We start from the raw sequence: 14171 nt of genomic DNA on the forward strand, positions 1-14171 counted from the left end.
CAATTGCTTCTTCCCTTCTTCCAAGCACCCTTCTTCCCTTGCCTCCCCAGAACCATAGACGTTTACAAAATCCTTCACATCTTAAAATGAAGATTCTGCATTTTGACTTGGTAGCTCTCTGTAATAAAGCGTATCCATATATTTTCTTTAAATCTTTCTAGGTGTAGTTTTCTTCTTTCTCTTCTAGCCAATTAATCTTACCAGAGAATACCACAGGGATTTTAGCAATTGCAGGACCTTTCTTTTCTTCCAAGTCCATTACTATTCAGATGGGCTTTTTCTACCTGAATGCTTAATGATATATTTTGATATATTTTTGAAAAATAATAGTGGATCCCAGTTTGTAATTCAAGGAGCTAAGTGTCCTTACAATGAACTATTTCATTCATTTGCTTTACATTTTTATAAATTTCAAGCAAACAGAAAAGTTGAAAGAATAGTACAACAAATATAGATATGGCTCTGTCTATAGTCACTAATGAAAATAAAAAGGTTTTGAATGGAAATAAGTTTACATGTTGAAAAGAAGGGAGAGGAAGGTACTTTTTCCTTCTTCTTTTAAAATTCTGAAGTTTTAAAACTAAAGACACCAATCTACATGTATAAGGTAATAGTCAGTGATGCTGTGTCCTGGGCATGTATCTTTCTCATTTTTTGACTCTTCAGATGGAGACCACTGTTTTCATTAACGCTTCTTAGCTCTCTGAGACTCCCTCCAATTTTCTCTCACCCAATGTCTTACTTTTTTAACCACAAAGATTTCCAGTCCTTTTTTTCTTTACCTTTCAACTTCAGCAACTCTCCTCCCATATTCTCCTTCTACTAACCTTTCCCCCCATTTATACAAACGATCAAATAAAACAAAACGAATGAATGGTAAACTGGACCTGGCCAGAGGAGCCCTTTGAAGTAGGTGTGTCTTTCGACTGGAGAAGGGGAGGAGTTAGACCTCCGGCAGCATCACCCCGCCCTGGTCAGCTGGGAAAGCAATCAAAACTGCTGCAACTCGGAGACTCCGGCCAGAGCTCAGGAGCTGCCCAGAGGCTGTGGTCCTGAAAGCTCCACTCCGGGGAACTAGCCACTCAGAGGAGGTACTGAAGAACAGCTAAATCAGCTTCAACGGGAGCATCAGCCCGAAGGCGTCCTGGAGGAGCATACAGAACTCCAAGGAACGAGTAGAACAAGAATCAGTCAGAAAGAACAGATTCAGTGACATATCTAAGAGGCAGGGGCCGGTTTAACATGGATCGCTAAAAGTACCTCCTTCTCCTATGATCTGGACGCTCAGGGAGACTTGGGTTCTCTGAGTCTCCTCCAGGACACAGATCCAGACTTCACACCAGGGACCACCACTGACAGAGGTGAGCCCTTGGATGGGGGTGGTACGGGACTACTAAAGTTTCTGTGGGAAGTTCCCACAGACCTAGAGGAGCAGTTGGGCTGAGGTAAGTCTCTTCTGCGCTAGGAGAAGAGGGAGTAGGATTTGGAAACTTGAACGGAGAAGCAGACAGAGAACATTTGGGGACGGATATTAAAATTTTAACAATTTCACTAATTCCAATAGCACCTGCCACCTGAAGTGAAACTCACACACTCAGTCATTTTTATAAAGTAGAGATTATAAATTATCATCCTCTATGTCTGTCAAACTCACCCTTCCCTTTTATTAATGCAGGAGAAAAAAATGTCCAAAAAGTTTAACTTTGTCTTTGGTGGCTCAGGAAGTAGGTTGCAAGAATTGACTCAATCCACTGCTCTGTTCACAGCATTTTCAGGCTGTGGAGAGAGTGGAAGGGGTAAGAAGGGGAACGGTAATAGACTAAGAAATGAGAGAAGATGTCGGAAAGCTATGGAGCATATTCTTACCGTTTCCCCCATTTGGTGTGCTAGAAATTCTTAGATAGTTGTGATAGAGTGGTGAAAATTTCCTTTTCCTCAGCTCTTCCCACTAAGAAATCAGAAAAGAAAGGTTGTTCTTATATATTTTTGTCTCCTCTGCCTCTTATTCTTCATTTACCACCCCCAAAATGTATCCAGAACATTAGTAATAAATGTAAAATGCTTCCCTTGTTTTTGGACAGAGGGACCAGAGACGAAATGTTGAAGAAGAAGGGGGAAAACTAAAAGATTGAGTAATTTCTGTTTGCAAAGTTCACCATTTGGGTTTGAGGCTATGAAAACCGAAATATGATATGGCTATGTTGGGTACGGTGTTCCCGTGTGTGTGTGTGTGTGTGTGTGTGTGCGCGCGCGTGTGTGTGCGTGTGTGTACAGGTATTAACCAAGAGAGAAAGTGGTAGAGTCTAAAAAGTTGTATAGGAAGAGCACAAAACAGCCCACTGGCAGTTTCTGCGCAGAGCAAGTTGTGAGCACCCCGGTCTGCATTCTGTCTTTTTAGTGTGAAGACTGCCGCTCTGAGCAAGGCATTTAGCCTGTCTGGTGCTTGGATTCCTTAGAAACTGAGCTGAATAGGCTTCTTTCTGTTGTACTGAGGATTCAGTCATAGGCTCAGGAGGTGAAGTGGGTACAGTCAGCTTCCAAGAGGAAATATACTGTCTCAGCACCACATGCACACATGTAAGCACCCTTCATTCACGTGTCCATCAATAGAAACTTCTACACAACAAGTCCTTACCCTTGCTTTTCATAAATCTTCTAAATGAGATATGAAAGACAGAAATACTATTTCCATTTTTCCCTAGGAGTAAAAAAAAATGAAAATAATTTTCTGTGCTCATTTAATAAGCGAGTGATAAAAGAGTGGAGAGGGTCTCAGTGCCAGGATTCTCTCAGTACACCTCTGAGCGGGTTCATTAACAGGCTCAAAGCCATGGTAGAATTAGATTCTTGTTCTAGAGAAAACTGAGTTGATTTCCTTGATCAGAAATCACAACTGCACCACACACATTTTCGGCTCTCAAGTCTAAAACTGGATGTTCATCATCTTTTTTTCCCCTGCTAACTTTTTGAGGCATTGGAGACATTTAGGTGGAAAAAGTCAAAAGAGAAGAATTATTACTTCTTTTAATCTTTGAGGAGTCCTGGCTTTTACTTCTATTTGAGAGACATTTCATTTTTCTCCTCAGAGCTCTGGCACTGGATTCTGGTAGGAAAGTCTTATCCCCAGTAGTATCTAATCAAAGACAAAAGGAAACAAATGTCCAGGGCTAAAAGCTGTGTGTGTTCCGTCAGAAACTTCATGAACCTAAACATTAAAGTAACTGAGTAGGAGTGTCCAGCAAACTGTTGTCTCCCCATAATAAAAAAAAAAAAAAACAATAAAAGCAACTAACCTCCTCCATGAATATGGTAAAAGAGTTTTGGGCAATCTGGTAGAAACAGCTGATAGAACTCTGTTTCTTCACCTCTTGCAATGGAGTAGAAGCTTTGATACTTAGTTATTAGGTTGGAGGAGGGGGTTTGTCAGGGAATTTTTCAAAATGCATGTTGAGATAGAGCCATTGGCTTTTGTTGGCGTGAAATCATAGTAAGCACAGATTGTAAGTATACTTGGTTTTGTCCATGCGTCCAGGAGAAGTCATGATGAACTTTAGGAACGATAGTACTTAATACTTATATGGCATTATGATGTCTGGCACTATTCAAAGTCTTTAAATATATTAGCTCATTTTATGCTCACAATAATCCTATGAGGTGGGACTATTATTATTCCCATTCTAAAGAGAGGGGACTGAGGCACAGATAGATTCTGAAACCTTAAGATCACATATCTAGTATGTAATAGAGCTGAAGTTTAAACTCAGGTAACGTGACTCCAGAGTCTGCTGTCCAGATACACTGGGAGAAAAGATGGGCTATTGGACAATTGTTAGATCATCTTCTGAGCCAATTAGAGGAGGTTCCCTCAAGATAAGAAGAGGCACAGTAGTTAGCAGAATCTACTTTTATGATTCATCTGTGGGAAACAACTTTTATTTTTGAATATGCAAATTGTATAAATAGATTAGATAAGAAAACTCAAGAATAAACACAAGATAAATATATGGATAATGTTTTATAGCATTTAAAGTTTACAAAACCTTATTTTTATTTGTCTTACAAGAACCATGTTAAATATACTTTACCTCTATTTTATCAAAGAGGAAATGAAAGACCAGAGAGCTATGTAATGTGTTTGAAATCAGCAACTGGGAATCAGAACAGTTGGGACTAGAGTGGTGTCATTCCAGCTTTCATGATTTCAAAGCCACCCTATATACCCATGGGATGCTCCTAGAACTTATGAATCTATGAAAAAAGAGAGAGTTAAACTGGAGCCATCTATATCCTTCCCAGGGTTAGTAAGAGAAGAAAGATGAAAAATGGTTGCCCTTTACATTGTTTTAGCCAAAGCCGGTTGGTTCTTTTCCTTCATACCTGCTGATAACCTGACTTGAAAGCAACTCTTTGACTCTTACAGAAACCATTAAATTATGTTAAAGGCGAAGGATAGTCTACTCTATTCTCCTAATCCCACTTCTTGGTGGGGGTGAGGATGGACAGAACTTGGCTAGAGTCCAGAGGTACAGAGGTGAGGATCATAATAATAATGAAAAAGGCCAATTACAGAGGCTATCAGGGGCAATTCGGGAGACTGCTTTCCTCTCCTGCATCTTCCTTCTCAACTCTCCCTGCATGTAAGTATGACTGAGTGCTGATGATGATGAAGAGGAGATGAGAGAAATAGAAGAGAAAAAAGATAAGGAAGCAGAGTAAGAGAAGGTGGGGGGGGGGGAATAAAAGGGTGGAAGCGATAAGAAAAAAAATCTATAAGAGGAAGGAATCCTGGAATCTGAGAGTTAAACATTGCAAAGAACAGCTAAACTAGCCTCCCTTTGGATGATGTTCATTTCCTGGTGATTTAGTTCAGCTGATCCACACCCCCTGAAGTCAAAGTGCCTTCCTTTCTTCCTGTAGCTGTGGTGGGGGAAAAAAAAAAAGAGAGAAATAATCTAAAACCTAGGATTTGGAATCAGAAGAACTGGCTTTCTGTCCTGCTCTATCAGCTCTATATCTTTGCATTTCCATCACTTAATCTCTGACCCACAGTGACCTCGACTACAAAACAAGCATAAATCCCCATTTCCCTCAAAGGTTGGCTATAAGGCTACACAAATGTTATTATAATTACGTGTGCAACATTACGTTTCCCAAGCCTACTCCATCCCTTTTGGCCTCAGAGTGCACCTGCCTCAGAAAGGTCTGTGTTACTTTAACAGAAAGTTAATTAGGTCCTTCACCCTCCCTCTGGATATCGGGCTGAGTTAGAAGTGCAGCTCAGCACACAAGCTCCATCATCCATATTAAAAGTGGGATTTTCTAACTTGGCCTGGGCAGCCAGTTGACCAATAGGTTCCAACGTGTGTTTTCAATAAAGCTGCTTACCCAGGAAGCCTTATTAAGTGAGTAAGTCAAGCTGACATGATTTCTGTGCTGATTAACATGAAACCTAGGCTGTTTTTGCAATGCAGTAACATTAATTATTTATAGGAGGTAAATGAGGTTAGAAGGAAAACAAGCTCAAATGACCAGAAACAAATCAGATCATATATTTATATTTTTAAAATCTATGTGCTAAATCCTGCCTCATTGATTTGAGGCTCAAGCTTTAAGGATCGAAAAACGTGTCTCATGCTCTCCCCTTTCTGATACACAAAAGTGATGGAAGGTTTAGCGTTTCAAAGACTAAGTTGGTAAACTGGCATGCCCCAATGCTGCTTCTCAGATACTTTTATTTGGTAAATTATATACCTGCAAATTGCTCAGCAAATCTCAAAACAATTCACCCTTCCAGAATTGAACATAAAATGTTTACTAAACCACCAGTCTCTTCTGGTTTTCGAAGTGCAATTTTTTTTTTTTTCCAAAGAAAATCTGGATTAAACAGTATCTGTTAGGCAAGTGAATTAAAGTAGTCAGGGTATTTCCACGTTTGTCTGAAATAGTCCTCGCTTATGTCTGCAGTCACTATGTTCTGTTAAGTTTAGAGTTTGCCCCAGATTTTTCATTTTTAATGAAGTATTATTATAATAGTTATACTAAGATAATCTTGAATAAGCTTTGTAGACCTCTGGGTTGTAAATCTAGATGTTGCCATATTCTTGTCTGATGGTGTGAGATGCCTGTGCAATGAAAGAGTTTTCCTTTTAACATATGGGTGAATTTAAAAAATGGTCAGTGGTAACCCTGCTCTCTTTTTATGATCCTTTTTTTTTTTTCAACGTTTATTTATTATTTTTTTTGGGACAGAGAGAGACAGAGCATGAACGGGGGAGGGGCAGAGAGAGAGGGAGACACAGAATCGGAAGCAGGCTCCAGGCTCTGAGCCATCAGCCCAGAGCCTGAGGCGGGGCTCGAACTCACGGACCGCGAGATCGTGACCTGGCTGAAGTCGGACGCTTAACCGACTGCGCCACCCAGGCGCCCCTTCATGATCCTCTTAGACACCATGTCACTGACACCTCTAATACCACTACATTAGACAGACCATAAGGTGTTTGATGAAAACCAAAATGCTCTTCTGGTGATGGTGAGAGAAATAGTCATGGTCACATGGGGGTACCAGCCAGTTGTGGCACTGCTCTTTCCTAGGATGCTTGAAGCTAAGAGTTGGCAGAGTCAGTGGGAAACATGGAATGTTACAGGTTAAGTGTATGTGGCATATCTCTCAATAGAGGCTGGGCAGTCCTCTGAAGAACAAATTAGTCTGAATGATCTCAGCACAGCGTTTCATTTATTTTGTGGTGTAAAATACAACAGTGTACTTACTTACTGTGTGATATGCTTTTTAAATTTTGCAATAATTATAATTATATCCATTGTTATAAGTTTTAACTACATTAGCACCTTCTTTTACTTTCAGAAGTTTCTCTGTTTGGATAATAATTTATATGTCCACCTTATGTATTTCCCTTTTTGATCTGTATTCTGGAAAGAAGGAAAGATATATTTTGACTCTTACACCAGTTATTTTTGCATAAAATCTCTACAAGACAAGGCACCAGAGAATGAAAAGTACGGGGAAGTGGCACTACCATGAGTAATCAAGTCAATTTCATTTTTCTAAAGTTGATTTTTTTCTACTATGCCATAGCTATATTAGTGTTCTGGGCATTTATTTGAGTCTTAGATTACTTATTTAGAATGGTGGACTTGGACTAGATAATCACAAGTTGAATCCCAATACAATTCTCTGTTTTATATCTAAGATATAAAAAGAAAGTTTAGTTTTAAATCAAAGCAGATATTCACAGACACTAATCATTGCTGTTTCCTATTCCAGAATCTGGAAATGGCAAAACCTTACGTGAAACCCAAGGAGATGACAGAGTTGGTCAACACACCATCCTGGATGGACAAAGCCCTGGGCTCTCAGAATGAGATGAAGGAGGAAGAGAGAAGATCAGCTGCTTATGGGATGCTTGGAAGCTTAGCTGAAGAGCATGACAGTATTGAGGAGGAAGAAGAGGAGGAAGAGGATGGGGAGAAGCCTAAGAGAAGGGGTCCCAAGAAAAAGAAGATGACAAAAGCTCGCCTTGAGAGATTCAGGGCTCGAAGAGTCAAGGCCAATGCTAGAGAGCGGACCCGGATGCATGGCCTGAATGATGCCCTGGACAACCTGAGGAGAGTCATGCCATGTTACTCTAAGACTCAAAAGCTCTCCAAGATAGAGACTCTTAGACTGGCCAGGAACTATATTTGGGCTCTGTCTGAGGTCCTGGAAACTGGACAGACACCTGAAGGGAAGGGCTTTGTGGAGATGCTCTGCAAAGGGCTCTCTCAGCCTACAAGCAACCTGGTGGCTGGATGCCTCCAGCTGGGCCCTCAGTCTGTCCTCCTGGAGAAGCATGAGGAGAAATCTCCTATTTGTGACTCTGCCATCTCTGTCCATAACTTCAACTATCAATCTCCTGGGCTCCCTAGCCCTCCTTATGGCCATATGGAAACACATCTTATTAATCTCAAACCCCAAGTATTCAAGAGTTTGGGAGAATCATCCTTTGGGAGCCATCCACCTGACTGCAGTACACCACCTTATGAGGGCCCACTCACTCCACCCTTGAGCATCAGTGGGAACTTCTCCTTGAAGCAAGATGGCTCTCCTGACCTGGATAAATCCTACAGTTTCATGCCACATTACCCTTCTGCAAGTCTAAGCTCAGGGCATGTTCATTCAACTCCCTTTCAGGCTGGTACCCCTCGTTATGATGTTCCCATAGATATGTCCTATGATTCCTACCCTCACCATGGCATTGGGGCCCAACTTAATACAATCTTCACTGATTAGGGCAGTAAGACAAGCATTTCAGAGGATAATGTGGAGATGTTTCCCATAATTCAAGTGGGTTGAGCTGAAGATTCAATGACCTTAAAGGAACCCTATAGATAGATATCAAACGCAGTAGTCCCAGTCCATTTAGGCCTTCCTGCACCTGCCACCCTCATTTATCATCAGCTTCTCACACTGTATTGATTCATTTAGTTAGGGTCCTCAAGTGAAATTATTTGATTGTTTACAATCACGTGGAAATACAACAGAAGCCCTGGGCCCTATTCTAATGGTGCCAAAAACTCATGATCTATGCCACTTAATTTTCCGTTTCTGGCCTCTGTTTACTGATCGGTAAAATCAGACAACTGATGATGATTTTAAAGTCCTTCACAGTTCTGAAAATTCAATACTTTTGGTGACCACTCCTATACACTTACTGAAACTGAAAGAATTGAAGAATAATAGTAAATGAACACTGTGTGTGGAATGATTAGATGGAGTTGCCAAAGGAGCACAGATGCATTTCTCTCGGGGACCTGATAGGACGTCTATGCATCTATCTAAAAATTGTCTCCAAAGGCTAAAATCCTAACTTGGCTGTCACTGTGAATAACAAAGCATGTTCTTTAAGAGATTAGCTCTACTTCTTGTTGGCTGAGGCTGAACATCTCTTTCTTAGTAATATGAGAACCATAGTAGAGATCTCATACCAACTTGATTCTTGATTAACATTTCAAAAGCACTTTTCTCAGTTCTAGAGATGGGGCAAGCAAGTCACTGTAAACAGACTCCTATGACCAATGGAACTTAGAGAAGTCATCTGTACCATTTCATAGCCTCCGTAACCAGGAGGCTCTAAAAATTCTGAAGACGCTCAGGGGCTGCTATTGGAATCAGCAAACAACCCAGGTCATATTCAAGAGCAATAAAATGGCAATTGGCTATACTAACTTACCATAGTTTGGTGACTCCCTCTATCTTACATCTGCCCATAGGAAGACCAAATTTTCTTTGGCAAGATACATTTCATTTGGTTACACAAAACATGGTTAAAACCACTGACCTCTGTCCACACCAATGATTCTTATATTTTCTAGAGGGATAAGCACCAGTCAATTTATGACCAAACTTGAATTTTTCCAATGCATATACAATTCCTTATCTCCTCCTCCACTAATTGTTACCTCTTCTTCACTTCTAAAATATAATATGTTATTACATATTGTAGATAACATTCCAAGTGAGCAGACTTAAGGATGCAGAAATCAAATCCAAGGTCCGTGAATGCTTTTACCAATTTATGTCTTCATCACAGGTTTATCCTGATTTGCAGGATGTTTATTTTTCTTCATGGAACTCCTCTTTTGTTTATATCAGCATTAATTTTGTCACATTTTTTTTTCCAGAAAAATGTGATCTGAGAAATTTCAATGTCCTGTTCAATCTGCCAGGACAATTATTTAAAACAAACTAAAAGCCTAAATGGTTTACATGATAGTGGATCACATCCTGCTCTGCCAGAGAGGATAAGTTTAGGATGTAGGGTACACAAATAGGACCAATGAATAAAATTGATAAGGCAGATTAATTAGTATGTCATTTTCTACAGCTCAGCTATCCCCTAAACCCTGCCAAACTATCTGTGGATCTTGACTTTTTTTTACCCTCTTATTTATTATCTCCTTACAGTCTAAGTTATTGTCTTTCCATTTTGCTTGCAGCGCTAACCCTGTTGTATTTTGCACCCTTGGTTTGTAGACCCCCTTGAAAGTATCCTTGCAGAGAGATCTTAAATCCCACGAGCTACTGAAGTGGTTCCCTTTTCCTAGCGGGAAAAGGCAAGTTAAGTGTCTACAAGGCCAGCCTATGTGCTTTCTGAGTCTATACTGGCACTTACCTTTGTGAGAGGCTGTGGGGGAATCTATCCTTGAAGCTAGTATTTTCTGGCATTTAAGTTTGTAGATAATGAATGTTGTTGGAGCTATTTATTAGATACTATTTATTTAATTTATTTCTCCCTTTCATGCAAATTTCTTGGGCTCCATACATGTGCTTGCAAACCTTCCCTAAGGCTTCCTTTGGAAAGTAGCTCATAATTTTTCTGGAATTCCTGAGTTTGGGGTGAGGGGAAAAGGGGAAGTTAGTGCAGAATTACCTGTAATGATTTTATAAAAAGCAGCAATAATTTGAATGGCTATGCAAGTTAATGTTCTTAGATTTTTTTCCCATCCATTCTAAGAAGAGCGAGTTAGTTTTGGGAAGCTGTTGTTTATGCTTTTGGGGAATATGGTACCCATGAACCAGGCCTCCTTGGGATTGTTCAGAGAGACTTTCTAATTGAATTAAAATTTGGGAGTGCAGTATGATTGGAAAGAACCTACTCTCTTACCCAGGGTGGTCTCATTCTTCAGGGGATTTTATGAAATAAAAAAAAAACAATTGTTCAAACTTTTTGTAAAAAAAACAAAACAAAACACAACCCAGACTGTTTCTCCTCCCGTTTTTCTAGCAGAAATAAAGCTGTGAGTTTTATTAGACACTGTGTTGCATTGTCTGTCTTCAAAGTTTTTCTTCACTTTCTTCTATCCCTTTTCTTGGACTCTGTGTCCTGTAAGCAGCCAGCAAAAGCACAGGCCAGCCTGTCAGGAGGATTTACATCCCATATTTCAACTCCTCCTTTCAAAAGATTTGAAAGGTCTAAACTAAGTAGTTACAAACCTAGAAGCACTGATCTCTGTCACACACATAATCAACTATGTAATTAGCCGTTGAGGAAAAAAGATCTTCCCATTTACAGAAATCTAGGGTGATGGGCACTCTAAGCCACTGAAGCACGAAGAGGTGGACCATAAGAAGATGCACTATTATCCAAAATTGGGCCCACCAACTTTTCAAAATTTATGAACTATACTTTTTGGCATCTTCTTCTTAACATCTCTTCTCTTGACTTTTTTCTTTCAGGTCCCTTTATGACATGAACAAAAATGCTGATGATAAAGAAATAATGATGATGATGATGTTGATGATAATAATGATAAAACATGGTTAGTCAAAGGAGAGAGTTGGTTTAAAATATTTAAGAAGCAAAAAATATGGAACGAAAGTCATTCTTCCACAGCTCTCCTCATCTGCCTGGTACCCACTTTCCAACTTGAAACTGCTTTTTATGTTTTACTTTATCAGGTACCAGAGACCTGTTATACTGATAAGATAATATCAGGTATATTAGATACAAATATTAAGTTACATTATTTTCTCCTTTTCCCATATATAACACAGTTCTGCATATTACTTTTGTTTATTTTGACACATACCATGGAGCATTTTCTTATGTCATAAAAATTTCTTAATGTTTTCTTATAGCTGGTTGGCATTCCATGTTAAAATGTAATTAAAACATAATTTAGATTTTCCCAATTTTTATGATATTGAGTGAATAATCACGTACACATGTCATTTGACATTATGAAGAGAATCTTTACAAATAATGTTTTAGAGGAATAATGATAAACTGGCAGATAACAACAATTACATCTAGCAGTTTTTACTATGTACTGTCACTTTTCTAAGTGATTTACATGTAGTAATTCATTTAATCTTAAAACCATCACTATAAGGGAGACACTATTGTTATTTTCATTTTACCAACTAGCAAGCTAAGGCAGAGAGTAATCTGTTCAAACTCCCACTGCTAGTTAATGGTGGAGCTAGAATTGGAACTAGTTTATTTGGTTATTTGGTTGTTTGCCTGGTAGGTACATAACAATGTCATATCTGCAAGAAGCCAGAGCTGGTGGAACTTTCTGACATCTCTTGAACTATTCTTTACATATGACATCCTGCTGTATCTATGACCCAGACTGGCCCATCCCCAAACTCTGCCATTGAATCTGAGAAGACTTTCCTTCCTTTGACAAAGGCTCAACTTTGTATTGTATGTTGCCTATGTAGATTATGTAGATACAGGCTAGCTCACAGACCAATGCTTTATTGCTTGAAAGTGTCCATCTTTCAGAGGGCCTAAATCTATTTCACTGCTATCATTTCATAGACCTTTAGTGCTTTGGGGAAAAAAAAAGTTTTACCAAGGAATTATAGAAATGAAAATTGCAACAACAGAGGAGCATCCTAGCTTCAAGATTATTTTTTGTCTAGCTATAAAACTTTAAAGTACAGTTTGGCACATTGATTGCAAACATTGGCTTTAGGGGCAAATACATGATAGTTTAGTTGTGCAATTTACTGGTTGAATAACATTTGTGAAGTTGATTAATTTCTCAAAACCTCAGTTCCCTCAAATTTAAAATGGCAATGATAGCGATGGCTATGTCACAGGGTTATTATGCAGTCAAATGCTCTACCCCTGAACTATACCCCCTGGTTTTGTCACAGCGTTCTTATGATGAGTCAGTTGAGATAATACATCCAGAGCACATAATAAGTATCTAATAAGTGGTAATTACTTACACCCATGTTATCATTCATTATTCTTTGGTAATTTTTATGTTAACTTTTCTCTTTGCCTTCAATATCTGATTAGGGGAGTGTTGATGGTGAGTGTAGCAGGCTTAGGGCACCCATAGAATTCTTAGTTAAGAGGATTGGGTCAGGTAGACTTGGGTTTGAAACTAACCATCTGAGTAGTCCTGTGTAGTTTATTCAACATCTCTATGCTTCAGCTTCCTTCTGTATAAAAAAAGGCATAACAATTCCACCAAATCCATAAAGTTGATATGAGAATTAAAAGTAATGATAATGCCAGTGAAGGGTTTGCCTCAGGTTCTGGCACAAAGGAAACAATTTACGGTTATTATTGTTATTATCATTACCAGGGAGGAGATGGGAACAGATGAGGGAATCGAGAACAAGAATGGAGAACAAGGGGACAAAGCAGAGATTTGAATTTATACAGTAAATCATTGACTGGAGCCAACATCAAAATCCAAGCCTTTGGACCTGTAGTCCATACATTGGAATATATTATATTCTAACTCATCACAGGGACAGAATTCCCCAAAGGCAAATTTCCTGAATTTAGCAAATAGGAAACACCATATTTTTCTTTCTTTTCTGGAAATTGGTATAGAATAAAAGGAGACTTGTGGTTGCTTTTTACTGTCATCTGGCTTGAGGCCATGTAGAAAAAGAATGCTATTACGTTACAAATAGTTAGTACTTTATATTTCATACTTCGTTTCAATTCAATTTTACAAATACTCACTGAGTATTTCCTGTGGGTCAGGCACAAAGCCAAGTGCTTGGAATACAGAAGTAAATATATGACCATGCTTTGTAGGTTGATAGTCTGGGACAGTATAGACTAATAGAGCATTTTTCACAGTTATCAATATTGGCAACAATGTGAGGGCAATAGTTGAAGTATTATAAATACTGCTTGATAAAGGAGGAAACTGACACTCAAGAGATACTACCGAATAGCTAGGTCAGGTAATCAACTGGAAGTTAAGTCAGATTATCTGATTACAATGTTGTTTTGTTTGTTTATTTGTTTCAATAAGTGAAGTCTTGCTTTATTTGGGGTTAAGTAAAATACATATTCTGAAATAAGGTTAATGGATTATTATGACAATTTTGGATAACTTACTTGGTTAAATTAATTAACCCCTCAGAGTCTCAGTTGTTTTGTTAACATTGCTAAAGTTAATCACTATGAATATTAAATAAAGCGAAGAAAATTGTGGCCAAGGCTAGCTGTAGATGCAGTAACCAGGGAGGTAAACTGATCATAAAAATTAAAAGAATCCCATCATGGTTGTAATAACACACTTGAAAATAAAATGTTTGACCAATGCCTCCTACGTGTGCAAGTAAATAAACTTACCAAATGTGAGTTGGAGATCATTTTAAAAAATAATAGCTAAAGACTCAAGGAAAGGAA

The 14171-nt window shown here is 38.8% G+C and overlaps 1 protein-coding gene across 1 annotated transcript; it reads left to right on the forward strand.

The window, feature by feature from the left end:
• Positions 1 to 1005: 1005 nt before the first annotated feature.
• NEUROD4 (neuronal differentiation 4) lies at positions 1006 to 10809 on the forward strand. Its single transcript, XM_019835048.2, has 2 exons — positions 1006 to 1361; positions 7283 to 10809. The coding sequence occupies exon 2, from the start codon at positions 7292 to 7294 to the stop codon at positions 8285 to 8287; it is 996 nt and encodes a 331-aa protein (XP_019690607.1). The 5' UTR covers positions 1006 to 1361; positions 7283 to 7291; the 3' UTR covers positions 8288 to 10809.
• Positions 10810 to 14171: the final 3362 nt, after the last annotated feature.

The sequence above is a fragment of the Felis catus genome, chromosome B4 (assembly GCF_018350175.1).
Source record: "Felis catus isolate Fca126 chromosome B4, F.catus_Fca126_mat1.0, whole genome shotgun sequence".
In the NCBI taxonomy this organism is placed as follows: domain Eukaryota; kingdom Metazoa; phylum Chordata; class Mammalia; order Carnivora; family Felidae; genus Felis; species Felis catus.